This window comes from Schistocerca piceifrons, chromosome 3 (assembly GCF_021461385.2).
Source record: "Schistocerca piceifrons isolate TAMUIC-IGC-003096 chromosome 3, iqSchPice1.1, whole genome shotgun sequence".
Lineage (NCBI taxonomy): Eukaryota > Metazoa > Arthropoda > Insecta > Orthoptera > Acrididae > Schistocerca > Schistocerca piceifrons.
In genome coordinates, this window is record NC_060140.1 from 348504548 (window position 1) to 348521637 (window position 17090).

The 17090-nt window shown below is 42.8% G+C and overlaps 1 protein-coding gene across 1 annotated transcript in view; it reads left to right on the plus strand.

Annotated features, from left to right (window-relative positions):
- Nucleotides 1–3483: 3483 nt before the first annotated feature.
- Nucleotides 3484–17090, plus strand: part of LOC124788651 (monocarboxylate transporter 13-like) — a 78588-nt gene continuing 64981 nt past the window's right edge. Inside the window, exon 1 of the mRNA XM_047255927.1 lies at nucleotides 3484–3762. Coding sequence (XP_047111883.1) covers nucleotides 3484–3762 — 279 coding nt within the window. The remainder of the gene's footprint in view (nucleotides 3763–17090) is intronic.

Consider the following 17090-nt stretch of genomic DNA (forward strand, 5'->3'; position numbering starts at 1 on the left):
TTTGCTGTCTCTGAGAGAATTACAATGTCATCGGCGAACCTCAAAGTTTTTATTTCTTCTCCATGGATTTTAATACCTACTCCAAATTTTTCTTTTGTTTCCTTTACTGCTTGCTCAATATACAGATTGAATAACATCGGGGAGAGGCTACAATCCTGTCTCACTCCCTTCCCAACTGCTGCTTCCCTTTCATGTCCCTCGACTCTTATAACTGCCATCTGGTTTCTATACAAATTGTAAATAGCCTTTCGCTCCCTGTATTTTACCCCTGCCACCTTTAGAATTTGAAAGAGAGTATTCCAGTCAACATTGTCAAAAGCTTTCTCTAAGTCTACAAATGCTAGAAACGTAGGTTTGCCTCACGTGTTCCAATATTTCTACGGAATCCAAACTGATCTTCCCCAAGGTTGGCTTCTACTAGTTTTTCCATTCGTCTGTAAAGAATTCGCGTTAGTATTTAGCAGCTGTGGCTTATTAAACTGATTGTTCGGTAATTTTCACATATGTCAACACCTGCTTTCTTTGGGATTGGAATTATTATATTCTTGTTGAAGTCTGAGGGTATTTCGCCTGTCTCATACATCTTGTTCACCAGATGGTAGAGTTTTGTCAGGACTGACTCTCCCAAGGCCATCAGTAGTTCTAATGGAATGTTGTCTACTCCCGGGGCCTTGTTTCGACTCAGGTCTTTCAGTGCTCTGTCAAACTCTTCACGCAGTATTGTATCTCCCATTTCGTCTTCATCTACATTCTCTTCCATTTCCAGAATATTGTCCTCAAGTACATCGCCCTTGTATAGACCCTCTATATACTCCTTCCACCTTTCTGCTTTCCCTTCTTTACTTAGAACTGGCTTTCCATCTGAGCTCTTGATATTCATACAAGTGGTTCTCTTTTCTCCAAAGGTCTCTTTAATTTTCCTGTAGGCAGTATCTATCTTACCCCTAGTGAGATAAGCCTCTACATCCTTACATTTGTCCTCTAGCCATCCCTGCTTCGCCATTTTGCGCTTCCCGTCGATCTCATTTTTGAGACGTTTGTATTCCTTTTTGCCTGCTTCATTTACTGCATTTTTATATTTTCTCCTTTCATCAATTAAATTCAATATTTCTTCTGTTACCCAAGGATTTCTACTAGCCCTCGTCTTTTTACCTACTTGATCCTCTGTTGCCTTCACTACTTCATCTCTCAAAGCTACCCATTCTTCTTCTACTGTATTTCTTTTCACCATTCCTGTCAATTGTTCCCTAATGCTCTCCCTGAAACACTGTACAACCTCTGGTTTAATCAGTTTGTCCAGGTCCCATCTCCTTAAATTCCCACCTTTTTGTAGTTTCTTCAGTTTTAATCTACAACTCATAACCAATAGATTGTGGTCAGAGTACACATCTGCCTCTGGAAATGTCTTACAATTTAATACCTGGTTCCTAAATCTCTGTCTTACCATTATATTATCTATCTGATACCTTCTACTATTTCCAGGATTTTTCCATGTGTACAACCTTCTTTTATGATTCTTGAACTAAGTGTTAGTTATGATTAAGTTATGCTCTGTGCAAAATTCTACCAGACGGCTTCCTCTTTTATTTCTTTCCCCCAATTCCCATATTCACCTACTACGTTTCCTTCTCTCCCTTTTCCTTCTCTCGAATTCCAGTCACCCATGACTATTAAATTTTCGTCTCCCTTCACTATCTGAATAATTTCTTTTATTTCATCATACATTTCTTTAGTTTCTTCGTCATCTGCAGGGCTAGTTGGCATATAAACTTGTACTACTGTAATAGGCGTGGGCTTCGTGTCTATCTTGGCCACAATAACGCGTTCACTATGCTGTTTGTAGTAGCTTACCCGCACTCCGCATGACAAGTATGATCTCTTTAACTGCTCGAAGGAAAGTGAGGATGTGTAACAGAGTGAGTGAAATTGCCATTCTCAGGCAACCAAGACTACAATTTTAATTCTTTACTAATCCAAGTCGTGTGAAATATTTTTAATACCTTATTATTGCTTATTCATTCCCTTATTAACCCTCCTATTCCTGCCAATTTGGATATGGAGAAAAACACAAATAAAAAGGAACTGCACAATGCATTTGAGAAACGAAGGCAGGTTCTCTGCTACCCATCGAAATGCCTTGATCGTTATTCCACTGGCGGTGTCGTTGAACAACCTGTGTGGGCGCGTAACTCTTATATTCGAATTAAAAATATTCTTGGTTGCAATTTATTCTTTTAGAGTATTTTAAAAACCATAAAACGACTCTGTGGTAGAGTGAAGGACTCTTCAAATCACATGAATTCGTAGAGACCTTTTCGTTTTACAACATTAAAAAAAACATAAAGGGCTCTGTACTACACTGAAACACGCATGGAATCAGATGAAACCTCAGATACCTTAATAAAGTCGTATCAGCAGGTCAGAATGGTGCAATGGTAGAATCACACACACACAAAGAATTCTACACATTCAAACGTAGTCCACCGTGCTGCCGTCGTAGCTTCACGGCAAGAGCGTCAGGTGGGCACGCACACAGGTGAGCTGTAAAATGCCGTAGAAGGAAAATTTTGAGGTAATTTGAAGATTCCCTACGAAGGCGAAGCGCATCGGTAGGAAAGGAATAACATGCAACCAAGACTGGTTTTAGATGAAATGTTGCACATAAGTTTGCTGTACGAGAATGCCTAAGGGTGTGGAAGAAATTTTAGATAAGTATCAGTTGTAAGACGTTTTCTTAGGTTTGCAGAAGAATACGCGTTTGCGAACGCCTCTTATGATGATGAAAAATGCTCAGTTTTTAATTAACTGTTGTTCTCGTAAATTCTGAGTCGATTACGCGTGTTGAAATGTAGGTATTGTTTTCTTAAAAATGAGGAGTGGGCGTTGAGTCAAACTATCGTAAAGTCTTTCATTTTAGGTTGTACGCAAGCGAACTGTGAAATATAAGTCGAATCGGTTGCCTGTATCAAAAACTTTCCGCTAGTGACTGCTAAAATTTGTGGGCTAACATTGGGACACAAGTTGGCCGGCGACTGCTGAAACACATGAAGCGCGTTTGTCACCCTACAGCCCAGACGCCCCATTTCATACCGGCTGTAATCTGAGTTTCAGAGGACCGTGGATCGCCCTGTATGGCTTCGCGAAGGCGACGTGACGTCTGTTTGTCCAACATTTGTGCTCTGCATGTACGGCGGTTTACGAGGGTGCAAACGTTGTCTCTCCGATATTCAGCATCGATACACGTTTCTGAAACAGGCTGTTCAGACATCTCGTCTACTCTCGCGCCAGACACCACATCTAACCACAACATTCGGGCGTGATGCAAGACCCATCAGCAAATATGACCAACCTGCCCATGACTTTTGGCATCTTAGTATATAAAGCTCAACTACACTTGCCGATCTTGCTGGTGCTCGAATACAGAGAAAGTGGCGTTCTTACGACTGTTTCTTCTCGTTTCAGCGTTTACAGCGTGCTGTGACAATGCTCAACGACAATCAGCAGCACCAGACTGATGGGAATCGCGAAGAGCATCAGAGTAAGGAGGAGGAGGAGGAGCAGGGGGAAGAGGACAAGCAGAGGAGACCAGACCAGCATGAGACTGAGAAGCTGCTGGCCACAGAAGAAGAGAAGGCTGGCACAGCGCCGCCTAAACAGGAGCAGCAGCCGCCACAGCAGGGGGGTGCGGTGGACGGCGGGCAGCCGCCGGCTCCAGATGGGGGCTGGGGATGGGTCGTGGCCGCCTCAGTTGCCTTCTGCTGTGTGAGTAGCGCCGCGACAAGCCACACCCTGTGCTGACGTGTAATAGCGTTCTAAACACTGGAAAAAGTTTCAGGAAGGGGTCGTATAGGCTACATTTAACAAAACATTAGTTGAGAAACCTGGCGTTGCCCGAGTATTTATTTATTCCAATCTTCTATTTAGCCTATCTCCTCCTCTCTTCTCTCTCCGTCCATCTCCCCCATCCCCCTCTCTCTGTCCATCTCTTCTTCCTCACTCTCCCTGTCAATTTGCTCCTCTCCCCTTTGTCCATTTACTCGTTACCCGTCTGTCCATCTCCTCCTCCCCCTTTGGATTCCATCTCCTCCTGCACCTCTCTTTAACAGTCTCCTCCATTGCCCTCTCTCTAACTCCTCCCCTTTCTTTGTCCGTTTCCTCGTCCCCCTTTGTCTCTTCATCTCCTCCTCCCAAACTCCCTCCCTGTCTCTTACTCTCCCTGCCTCTGCCCGTCTCCACTTTCCTCTCTCTGTTCATCTCTTCCTTTCACCTCTCTCTGTCCATTTCCCCTCCCTTATCTCTGACCATCTTCTCCTCTTCCTGTCTTTGCCTATTTCCTCCTTCCCTCTCGCTATCTATCTCTTCATCCTGCCTTCTCTCCCCACGTTACCACACTCACCCGAATAAGAGACTCGTGGTTCTTACGCCTACAGTATTTTTTTCCAGGTTGTACCTAATACCTGTGCCAAATCTCAGTGCAATCATTCCAGGGGTTTAGTATGAGCTTTTGTACTCGTGGCATTGCTCGCATACGCACATGTCAAATACTTTCTACACATATTTACCATATTTCACGGGTATTTGTACACGTATTTCAACTGTATAAATGATAATTAATTGAAACAGCTGCCGACAGGTGTTGTTGATATACCTTGATGGGGACAGCTGAAAATGTGTGCCCCGAACAGGACTCTAACCCGGGATCTCCTGCTTACATGGCAGACACTCTATCCATCTGAGCCACCGAAGACACAGATGAATAGCGTGACTGCAGGTACATTACGTATGTACATTGTGGACAGTTGGGAATGTGGGTCTCACGGGAAGCGTGCAAGGGATTAGTCCCTGCAGTCGCACTGTTTATCCGTGTCCTCGGTGGCTCAGATGGATAGAACGTCTGCCATGTAAGCAGGAGATCACGGGTTAGAGTCCTGTTCGGGGCACACATATTCAGCTGCCCCCATCAAGGTATATCAACAACACCTGTCGGTAGCTGAGGGTTTCATTTAATTATGATTTATTCTAGAGAAGCTGCACGGTCATCAATCGTATCTGTTCTTTCGAGAACAGTTACTGTCATCATTTCATCTGTATGTTTAGGGAATTTAGCACTGCAGTGTCATTTTCCCGCAACTTAATGCTTATGACGTCTATCTCATGATCTAAGAATCGTACAATGACGTAATTTTTATGATACATTCTGCGGTATATGTGAGTACTGTCTCCAAATGCGTTACGAATAAAGCTGATAGTAAAGAAGTAATAAATTAAAACATCATGCTTCATGTGGCAGTTTTACTACACGAATAACGAAAATTTAGTAAGCGGCCAACTTTTTTCCTTTCATCATTTTATAGGAGCCTTAAGAAAGAAAAAGTTTCGTAAAGGTTTGAAACTAGTTACACAGTTTGTTTCAAGTCTCTAAACTCTGTCATTCTCAAATACTGAAAAACTAAATTATAGGTATTCCAGTGTCGTGGGCTACAATGCTTATTCACCCCCAACTCTTTCAAAGGTAGGTGGCTTTTACCCCCGCGGGGATTGTTTCCAGGCAATAAAGATGTACCAAGTTTGGTTGAAATTTGTCCAGTAGTTTAGGAGGATATGTGGAATATACATAGATACTTATATACACATTTACATGTGTACAAATATAATTCTTTATAATTTCTATGGATTCCATACAATACTAGTGACGAAACTTTAATAGTGGCAACTATTTACAACTTATGGAAAACAGATGAATGTTTTAAAGTTTTTACTGTCCTTCAGAGTAGTCACCAGCGTTGTTTATAATCTGTTGCCAGAGATGTGGAAGTCGTAGGACACGCCTAGCAGAGCCAGTTGTTGTGTTCTGCTCACTCGTCTAATACACGGTGCCTAGGAAAGCTGCTTTCTCGGATCGCTAGACAACAATTCAAGCAAATCGTGTTAATGCAGTGTATTACAGTAAAGATAAATGACAATAGTTTACTTTCCGTATCCACATTTGTGCGTCTCCAAGCAAATGGTGACGTGCAAACAATAAATGTCCTTCGGTAAATACAATTCCAATGCAAGCAAAACAAGACAGTTCATAAGTCACTACTGTAGCGTTCGGAGGACGGCTCCACTCGGGCCGCGGCTAGGCGAGGCGGCGCTTATATTCTCTTCGTGTAGAGGCCGCTCCTGTCTCGGAGTCGTCCTAGAGAAAGGTCCGTCAGCGTATTATTGGCTGAAATCGTTTCACATCCCTCTCTGCTCTTCCGTTCTTGATCGTTGTGCCAGCGCTTGACGTTACGCCGGAAAACCAGTTACGTTGATAGTTCGATTGCGGCCGTCTGTCCCCGACGAATCTCTGTAATAGTTCTGAAGTGAATGTCGTGAAGTGTTTCCTGCTATTTAGGATTCAAAGAAGCCACAACGGCTTAAGTGCAGAGAGTGTGGTGGGCGATACAGCATTTCCCGGCCCCATCGACTGAACAAAACCAGTCGCTACTTGCGGCATATGCGTCCGAGCATTGCCCTGCAAAACAATGGGAAGTCCTGCAGAAAGTGTAGCCGCCTCTTTCTCTAAGCTGTTCATTTTTGGAACACAGCATGCAGCTAGCTTAGAGAAAAAACCGTCGACACTTTCTGCAACAACCGCACATTATTTTGGAGGGCAATGCTCAGGCGCATATGGCGCAAGAGGTGACTGATTTGTTCGATCGAGAGGGCTTGGAAGTGCTGTACTCCTCATAACTGAGCGCTTCAACTTGATTCCTAAATTGAAGGAACCACTTCAAGAGATTTGCTTCAGAACTGTTACAGAGCTTCGTCGCGCAATACACTGCTGCAGTCGAATTATCAACACAACTGCCTTGCTAAAGGTGTCTACGACTTCCGCATCGCTGCAGTGGGCTATATGCTATGCTGGAGACTACTCTGAAGGACAGCAAAACTACGAAGCATGTATCTGTTTTTGTACGATTCGCAAATAAACAGTTGTCACGACTGAAGTTCCTACCATTGTAGATGTAAAATGTGTATTGGTTGCAAAGATACAATTGCATACAGAGACAAGTGTGCATTTCTCGCCTTGGTTCTCCAGTTGCTGTAAATATATTAATCAATTTTAATTTTCGTCTTGAAGTCCGGGATGTGAAGTTCCGTTTGTGTGTGTGTGTGTGTGTGTGTGTGCGTGTGTGTGTGTGTGTATGTGTGTGTGTTTTGTTCGGTGGCCAGGGCTCTACCTACGGTGGAGGTTACTCCCTCAAGTGTAGGGTTACTTATCGGGAACACCATTTATTTGCATAAAATGGGGCACCATTTTGGACTTTTGCGGGCCTTTGGGCACAAATATTGGTCCTTGAGACACTCATTCCTGGTATAATTAAAAGATTTCACTTATTCTTGATTTTTTAGCAGATCCTAACTTACTCGGATCCTTATTCTTGATTTTTGAAGTGAACCCAACTTATTCGCGACCTAATATCGACATTGGTACTCTTACTTCGTGCCAGCGTGCTGGCTGTACTGTTGCTAAGTCCTGGAGTTGGTTTCGTGTAGGTCTATCTACCTTTCCAAAAAGTCTTCTTGTTGCCTGGATGATTTGAGTTTCGACTGTGGGCACAACAAGTTATGCATGAATTTGGTCCGTGTCTGTCCACCATGATGCATTTAATACAAGTTTGAGGCATCTGTTCTGGAGCACTTGTAGCGGTCTTTTGTTGGACGCCGGCCGGGGTGGCCAAGCGGTTCTAGGCGCTGCAGTCTGGAACCGTGCGACCGCTACGGTCGCAGGTTCAAATCCTGCCTCGGGCATGGATGTGTGTGATGTCTTTAGGTTAGTTAGGCTTAAGTAGTTCTAAGTTCTAGGGGACTGATAACCTCAGAAGTTAAGTCCCATAGTGCTCAGAGCCATTTGAACCATTTTTGTTGGACTGGCTTGTAATTCCCCATGATGAGCAGCCATACAACATCATGGGTTGTATGATGGCCTTGTATATGTGAAGTTTAGTTTTGTGGCGCATTTCCTTGATTGCAAGTAGAGGATATATTGCATAAATTGCTCGTGATATAAGTAGCCTTTTGCCATCAATGTGTTGTTTGAAAAGCATCTTGTTGTCAATAGTTATTCACTCTATTTAGTGTAGCCCCTTTTTCGGTGTTATTTACTTGTTCCTGGAGTCCTGTTATTGTGGTGTTGAGCCGTCGGTGCCGTGTCATCGGCGAATTGTGCAATAATGGAGTTTTCTGTGGCTGCAATTTCGTTTACGTATTCTGTGAAGAGCGTCGCTGAGAGAACCGAGCCCTGTGGTATTTCTTCTTGTAGTGCTTTGACTTCAGATCGCTTTCGGTCAATTAGGACAAAGCATCTTCTGTTCTTAAGTTAACTGTCCAGGATATTCATGTAACAGTCCGGTATGTCTGTATCTTCCTTAAGTCTGGTGACCAGATCATCCTTCCATACGTTATCACATGCCTTTTCGACATCCAGGAAGACTGCAACTGTATACCGAGAGTAATTCATGTTTTTTTTTTTTTTTTTTTTTTTGTAATGTATTCTGTAACTGTTAAAACTTGTAATTCGGCACAGAGTGTTCCTTGAAAAGCAACCTGTTCTCTTCTGATTATGTTTCGGTCCAGGAGTGGTTGTTTGATGCGTCAGAGTAGGACTCGCTCCAAAACTTTAGACATCGTTGGGAGGAGGCTTATAGATCAGTGGTTTTCTGTTTTATTTATGTCTTTTCTTGTTTTTGGTATTGGAAAGATTTGGGTAATCTTCCACACTTCTGGAAAGTAGTGTTGTAAGAGGCATGAGTTAAGGATTCTGGTAAGAAAGTCTATGGGCTTTCTCGGCAGATGTTGTAGTTGGATGTCGGTTATTAGGACCTGTCCAGGTGCTGAGTTTATACCAAGTCTGCTCATAATTCTTTTTATTTCTGCTGGTGTGGTTAGTTACAGTTGGACGCTAGGTGGTGTTTCCCTTACATTTCGCGCTACTGCCATAACATACCTTTCCAACTGGTTAGCCTCTTGTTGGGGATATTCTTCTACCTCGACTTTCTTTTGTTGTTCGTACGTTGTAGCGAACAATCTCGCCTGGCGTAAGGCATCAAAGACTAGGTTGTTGTCTTGCAGCAAGACCGGTTTACGTGGTCTCGTCCCTTTGATATTTCTGATTAATTTCCAACCGTCCCTGTTCCTAAGTTGAAGTGTGCTCATTCTATCTTCCCAGACTTCTGCTTTCCATTCCAGCACACGGCGGTGGATCTCCTTAGTCTGTTGACTTCTCTCCTGTCTTGTTGGTTCCGGGAGCGAAGCCATCTGCGTCTTGCTGTGTTTTTCAGGTATTTAAAGTTTTGGATAAGGTTGTAAGGGTATGAAGATTGGAATGCTGGAAGATCACCTGGGTGCGTGTCAGTATGCTGTTCTAATTTTGTCAGTTAATGTATCTATTGATTCTTCAATTCGTTGGTGTGAGCTGAGGCCTGTTGTCGGGCGGGTGTTGTTGTTGAACCGTCTTTCAAATTGTTCCCAGTCTACGACCGTGCTGTGGCGCAGCTGAGGTAGTTCTATTGCGTTGACTAAATTTCCAAGTGAGCCCCTCCAGTGTCCTTTGGTGGAATTCAGGATTCAGGTTTTTGGTGATGAAGATATCGAGGATATCAGGTTGGTGTCGGTGATTGAAGGTGATCTAGGTCACCTCTTCTGGGGGCGTTACTACTGCATGCAGGCGTCCCTCCAAATCGTGTAGCTGATTCCCGCGTACATTGTTCCTACGTGAATTCCAAGCAGTATTTTTGGCATTTAGATCTGCGCCGAGTAATACACGGTCGTGGTTGTCGAAGATCTGGAAAAAGTCATTTTCGTCGAAAATTGCTCTGGGGCTGAGATACGCAACCACCAGGGTGACCTTGCCTTGCGATGTTTCGATAGTGACTATTGTAGCTTCGAAAGACGTCATGGGCTGCGTGAGTTCAGGGTTATGTTTGATCTGCGATCGGAGAAAGATGGCTGTCCCTGCTCCCTGTCTGTTGGTGCGGTCCGTTCTGTGGCAAATCATATTTCGTAATTTGAAGGTTTCTGTGGGCCGTAAACGCGACTCCGTAACAAATACTATGTCAATTTTTTGATTTTCGACAAATTCATTTAGTAGGTCCTTTTTGTTCATCAACCCTGCGGCATTGAAGTTGCAAAAACGTAGGTTGTATCGTTTAGTGAGTCTAATTTCCATGTGTGTCTCCGAAAAATTTCATCACTCCTCCAATTATTGTCATAATTTTGGACAGTAAGTCTGGTGCTGTGGTGAATTGGTGGATGGTCGATGTTACGATGGAGTTGATGTTTGTCCATTGAAACCGTTCCCATACACTTTTAATCTGGTTAATGATGTCGAAAAAAGCAGAGAGTCCGGTGGTTGATTGGTTAGTGTTGGAATGTGTTCCTTCTTGTGATTGGTTGTTTGAGTTAGTGGGCTCGTTTGGTCGAATGTTTGCCCAAATTCTCCTTCCCCTACGATAGTCTTCTGCAGGTGTGGGCATTCGTGTTATCTTAATGCCTGACTGGGTACTTCTGGTTGCTGGTGCGGTGGTCTGAGGTCTTCGGGTGTGATATGCCCTGATTGTCTTTTGGAACTCTTCACATCCTCTGAATGAAGCAGGGTGACCGTCTTGACTGTGATTGACACAACTTGGAGTGGTGGTTTTTGGTTACTTACAATCTCTCGCCCCGTGATCTCCTCCACATCGTACACACCTCGTCGGCATTGAGCAGTAAGTTGAGGTGTGAAAGAATCCCTGACATTTTTTACATTGAGGTAGGCCATCTTCGCTCTGGTATGATTCTATTTTTATCTTTGTATCTTATATGTATCTTACGTGGTAGATTGTGTCGTTTTCGACTTTCTCGTCGAGAGTGACACAGAAGACGTCCATGGGGCGTAAATCTTTGGTGTCATTATCCCTCTTCTTGTACCGTTGAACATCATGCGGAAGAAAGTTTAGTAATTTGAGATCTTCCTCTGCTTCTTGTTCTGGATCCGTTTCTGGGAGACCTTTTATAACTACTTTGATGTGTCGTTCGCTCAGTGGTTGGTGTGTTTAGTGATGGATGATATGATGGCGGAAGAAATCCAGTGCGGTTCTTTGGTCCTTGTAGTTTCAAAGTGGTATTTGATAGTTTTACCCTTGTAAATGGATTTAATTAGTCCTTCCATGTACTTTTTTAATGCAGCGATGAGTGTTAAATAGTGGCCTTCATACTGTATTGTAATTGGTGGTATTCTTGGTTTTTTCAGTGTACTCTGAGTTTTTGTTTGTTGTGTTGTGTCAGCAGTTCCGGTGGTGTCTGTCAGTTGTGCAAGTCCTGTTCATGGATCAAAACGGTTTTCCGTATGTACATTGAGGGATTTCACAATAACTACGCACCCTCAGACTCAGAGCTGAAATATTAAAAGTTTTGGCTAGTTTCGCTGTCTCGGGGCTGGGATACGAAGTTGCCGCATTACAGGTCAAATACTGCTGAATCTACAATATACGATAAGAATACACACATGAATCGAATGGTCGAAGGTTTCCATCACTTGGCAACTGCGAATTATGAAAGTAGCATATAAATTTATAAATGAAAGATTCCAATTAAATAAAATCTGCAGGTACTATCTTAACGACTTTAAATAATGAGTACGATAGTAGAAGTACTTTTGAAAATGCGGTATATTTCTGCAAATCACTTACTGGTGCCGATGGCCCAGCAAATAAATAACATATAAGCTGAATGACAGGGAAACAATAGATTCCTACTTCACGTAATTAGTTGCGAACAACAAGATAGCTCACGAGATATTCACTTCTGATCGCATACTACGACTTCACTGCAGAAGCCACGGAAATCACACAAGAGCACAAGTCGGCACTCCGAAGTATCTCTATCTCTCGCGATCACGCGCAAGCTGCGCCCACTCCAAGTCTTTCCCGTGACTTCACGTCCGTCGCCGTGCTATCCGTGTCCTGTGCTGTGCCGTACTCTCCAGAACTGCCTCGTGTCCTCTCTCGAAACGATCCTCCTCCCCCACTTCTATACAGTGTCACCATTAACGAGCGCTGTGATTGTCTAGAGCGCTCCTTCCATGTCTCCAAGCGAACATACACTCACAAACATATTTAAGCACTAAATACTGGATTTACATTTAAAAACTTGAAATTAAATAAATATTCCTACGGCTGGACCATAAACACGCTCTAACACACATTTTTAAATACATAAACAAATTAAACAAACATATATCAAAAGAATGGAAGCAAAAGGTAGGCCAGGAGACTAATGTCTCCGTGCTTTCTAACACACAGTAAATATTTAACCAATTTCTTCATGAATAGTATATATCGGATATAAACAAAGACATAGATGAATAAACATATTTATAAGCATGCTGCTACCGTTTTTTCGTGTAACTGTGGAGTACTTATGGCCTGACGCGATCGATAGTAATCGGCCACTTTGACCTCCAATAACTCATGTATTATTCAAGTTAAATGCCTGTAATTCATACCAGTTTAGGTTTATACTAATAGCTTTCTAAAGACACATCGATCGACAAAATCTGAAGAACCGTTTAGATTTTGGAAATTCGTTGCTGGGTATTACTTGTATAATTTACCGTCAGATACTAAACTGTAAACTAATAAAAATATTGAAAATCTGATTACACGATCAGAATCGTTGTGCAAATAATACTAATGTACATGTTTTTTTAAGGTATCACGATTCATCTGACTACTATTAATTTCTGTACGAACTGTGAAATGTCTGCCATTAAGGTTTCACAAAGTCCACCATCTTTGGCACTCCCAGCATAGAAATCTAGACCGACGATGTTCTGTTTGAATTTGGGTTAAGAAGTTTTTTAACTATGATTGTGATTGTTATTTGTTGGCAAATTCGACTGCATCGTTTAAGCATACAGGACGAATTTAGAAGTGCTGAATGCACCGATATGGTACTATTCACGGGTTTTCCAATTGAAAGCAGGCTGCTTATAGAAAATACGGAATAAGAATTCACAACCTCAGAGTGACAGATGCAAAAATGTTTACTTGCATTTTCATTGCCCAGCAGCCCCATTTCATCTCAACGTACAAATGAACAGATGTGGATGAAGTAGGAGGCATTATTCAGTTGGTACAACGTAGTCTTTCAACAGGCACAAGCTGGATTTGTACACTTGTCGGTGTTCCACATACAAGAATATGATGGACATTACATATGTACGGTCTTTATCCTTATCTTTAAAACTGATTCAATACCTACTAGAAGGAGATTAAAGTAAAGGCTTGGAGTTTTGTCGTTGACATATTCCAAACCGCTGAGTAGTCTCATTAATACTCTTAACTGACGAAGCCAATTACACTCGCGATTTTGTCAATAACACTCGCGACTCAGATCGGTGGACTGACGAATACACACAAGCCATTGTGAGACACAGTTTCAAGAACGCTTCTCTATAAATGTGTGGTGTGTTATTATACGACAGTCAGCTGATTGGGCCTATTCTGTTACCTCATCCTACTACAGAGCACGGTTACTCAGACTTACTAGGAAACTAGCTTCCTACCTTACTGGAAGAGGTTCCTCTGGGTACAAGGATGGGTATGTTCTTCCAGCATAACAAAGCTCCTGCGCATCGTCAGGTAAAACACTATCTGAACCTAAATCCACCAGATAATAAACTGACAGATATAGCCACGATTCTTGGCCACCAATGAGCCCAAACAGCCTATGAGTATGGTAGAAAGCCTCGAGTCGAATGAGCCTGCTGCTGCCTCAGAACAGGATGTACTTCCTGCCCCCCACCAGTGCGCACAGCACCAGTGCGCCTTATCAGTGTTGCGCAATCTTGATTTTCCAGCAACACGGTGCTAGTAATACTAGGCACCGTGTTGCGCGGCTGCCTCGCTCAGCGGCTAAGTCCGCTTCAAGGTCACACGCCTTACACAGCAGCATAAGGCAAAGTCACACAGCCATTTCATGGACTTAGCGCGGACTTAGCTGCTGAGCGAGGCAGCCGTAAGGCGTGTGACCTTGAGTGATAGAGAGAGAGCGCAACACGGGCCCTAGTATTACTAGGCCCGTGTTGCTGGAAAATCAAGATTGCGCAACACTGATAAGGCGCGCTGGCGCTGCGTGCACGGGTGGGGGGCAGGAAGTTCATCCTGTTCTGAGGCAGCAGCATGCTCATTCGACTCGAGGCAGCCGCACGAAGCACACAGCCATGCCGTACAGGAGGGGAATGTGTAGAAGAAGGAGCAGATTGCCAGTGTACAAGACAGTGGACGCTTTTAGTTTTGTTCCTAATAATGTTTCTCAAGAGTAGCTACTGACTGGTCCAATCACATTTGTTAGATGCAAGATTAACTTTTCATGTACTACGACAGAACTTGTTAGTGGTAATTCATGGTTAACAATTGCTGTTTTTTTAATATATTTATATACAGTTCTACACATTCATCTTGCCAAAACCCGAGAAGCGATTCTTTTTAGTGTTTTAGCTCTCTGGGGCACTCTGGGATGCTCTCTGTGTGAGTATGGTAGAAAGACGGAGTCGATACAGAAAAAGTAAACACAAGAGAAGAATCGATCTTTCGGACCTTGAGCAGTTCTGTCCTCGTAAAAGAACTCGAAGACGACCTCAGAACACCTACATGGGGTGTTTTGATGCATTAATTTACCATCAGCCTTATGTATTGTAGAAATGTATTTTATTTTATGAACTTCTATGTGCTACTAGTTTCGGCATTACATTGATGCCATCTTCAGGCCCCACTCGTCATAGTCGTAAAATCGCTATACACGGAATGAGCCATATAACTGGATCCGTGAATCTATCGTCCTGCAACAGCTCTTGGTGGCCAGGCTACACAGACTCTGAGTCCGTCGGCGAACCTTAAAGCTATATTGGATTCCCAGATGCATTCTCCAATTTTTTTTCGCTTGTATTTTTCATTTCGAAATTGGTAGGAATAGGAGGGTTAATAAAGTAAGTAGATCAATAAGGAATAATAACAAGGTTCGCAAACTACAGGATGGGTGTATAACATTCGAGGAACATTTACCCTCGACTACAAGAATATGTAACGAACGCAATCTTTGTCCCTTCGAATATTCGTCGGAAAACAGATTTGGTATTACAATTAAACATATATCATTTTCGGGAATTTATTTTGATGCATATCACGCATATGATAACATTGCCTGAAAAATCGGTACAGCAAGTTGGTCATCAATTGTGCTGTGAACCATCTTTGCATCCGTGCGATTGCGCAATTACAGTTCAATTTCCAGAAGCAGCCTGCAGTTTAGAAGACACGAAATATTTTTTTTAAGTTTGGGGTAAGATAAACATCACATGGCTAACACACAGATGCACAATTCCATGGTATTACTTCTACCGTATCAGTCAGTTGGCCCTCATCAGCTATGAACACGCTGTCATACAAGCCTGTATTAGTTTGTGCACACCAGGAATCCAGTTGCATACAAAACTTATCAGCAACGTATGGTTTTAAAATGTTCTCAAGATATATTTTGAAATTTGTTAGTTTCCCGGATTTGGAGCAAGTGACGTCCGTCAAGCGATCGCCTACTCTTATACCCCAAGGAACGAATTATCATTAGTTTCTTATAAGCACTCGACAACTATAGGCAATCACTTTCTAAACGCCGTGATGGAATATTGCGCCATGTACAATGAGTTATTTTATGTATACTACAAACTGCAATAAGGGTTCTTCTTTCCCCGTTATACGATAACTTACATCGAATGCTCGCCTTCATAACGGTCTTACTCGGAGATTTTTTCATACAAAAAGGCTTAAAATTATAATTCCTTACAAATTCAAATCGTTTAAGAAATTTATTTGCCTACATTGTTAATATTCCTTGTTGGTTAACTTACCGTATTAACCCTCCTATTCCTCCCAATTTTGAAGCGGAAAAAGATAAAAATGGAAAAAGAACTGAAGAAACCATCTGCAAAACTTAAGCGAGGTCTCTGCTTCGCAATATGATGCCTTGGACGCTACGCCAACGCCTGACGGTATATAAACAGCAACCGAAAACGCTTTTTTCCTTCATTCCTAGAAAAATATGCGTTTGCGGACACCATATATCATAATGAAAAATGCTCAGTTTGCAATTATCTGTCACTCCCGCCAGTTTTGAATCGATTGCGCCTTATGAACTTCACCGGTGGTTTTCTCAAAAAGGGACTGGGGCCTGGCGGCGGTGGGCAGGGGGGGGGGGGGGGGGGGGTTGCGTAGATCAAAAATATCTAAGAGTCTTTCATTTTTTCATTTTCGGTCGTACGCGAGCGACATGCCAAACATGAGCCACATCGGTTTACCGTGTCTGAGGCCTTCCCCCCTTGTATAAGACTTGTCTTCTGCCCACCCAATACAACACGGTATTCTTGGGACGCATCAAAGAAGACCTCAGCTTACAGAAGGCCGGGGTATGCCAGATTCTGCACCAGTATTGCAAGACTTACATTAACGAGTTTAGCTTCAGTCTGAGCTAGCGTGATAGCCAACAGTGTCGATTAACATTATAGACCGTCTCCAAGACTGTTATAGCGCCAGTCACATATGGGATAGTATCTTGAGCTCCTTGTGCACTGGCCCAGAACACAAATGTCTACCATGGAGACTCCTCCCTGGTGGAACTTGACTATACTCAGCAGCGGTCCCTGCATCAAATGGTTTTGGTACCTGATGCCTGTTACCCGTTGAATAAGTCTCGGATTCTATTGATCACCATCTCACTTGAGACACTCAGATTCTCACCGAGTTGTCAAATATTTCCTCCACTGACGTGTGTGATACCTATTTGCGATTGTGTTCTTCGATCTAATTAGTTTCCATTTCATTCAATTTTTTGGTGTGCTGGCTCTCTTTATCGAAGGAGTGTCAATTTCAGCAAATATTGATTTTTGGCAGATAGCATTGTATTATTGTTCCAGACATTCAATAATTTCACTATGCCATGTGGGAACAGAATTTTATTCGTTCCTTAATTATGCTTCTCCCTTTCCATAACCATTTTTCATTTCGAAATTGGTAGGAATAGGAGGG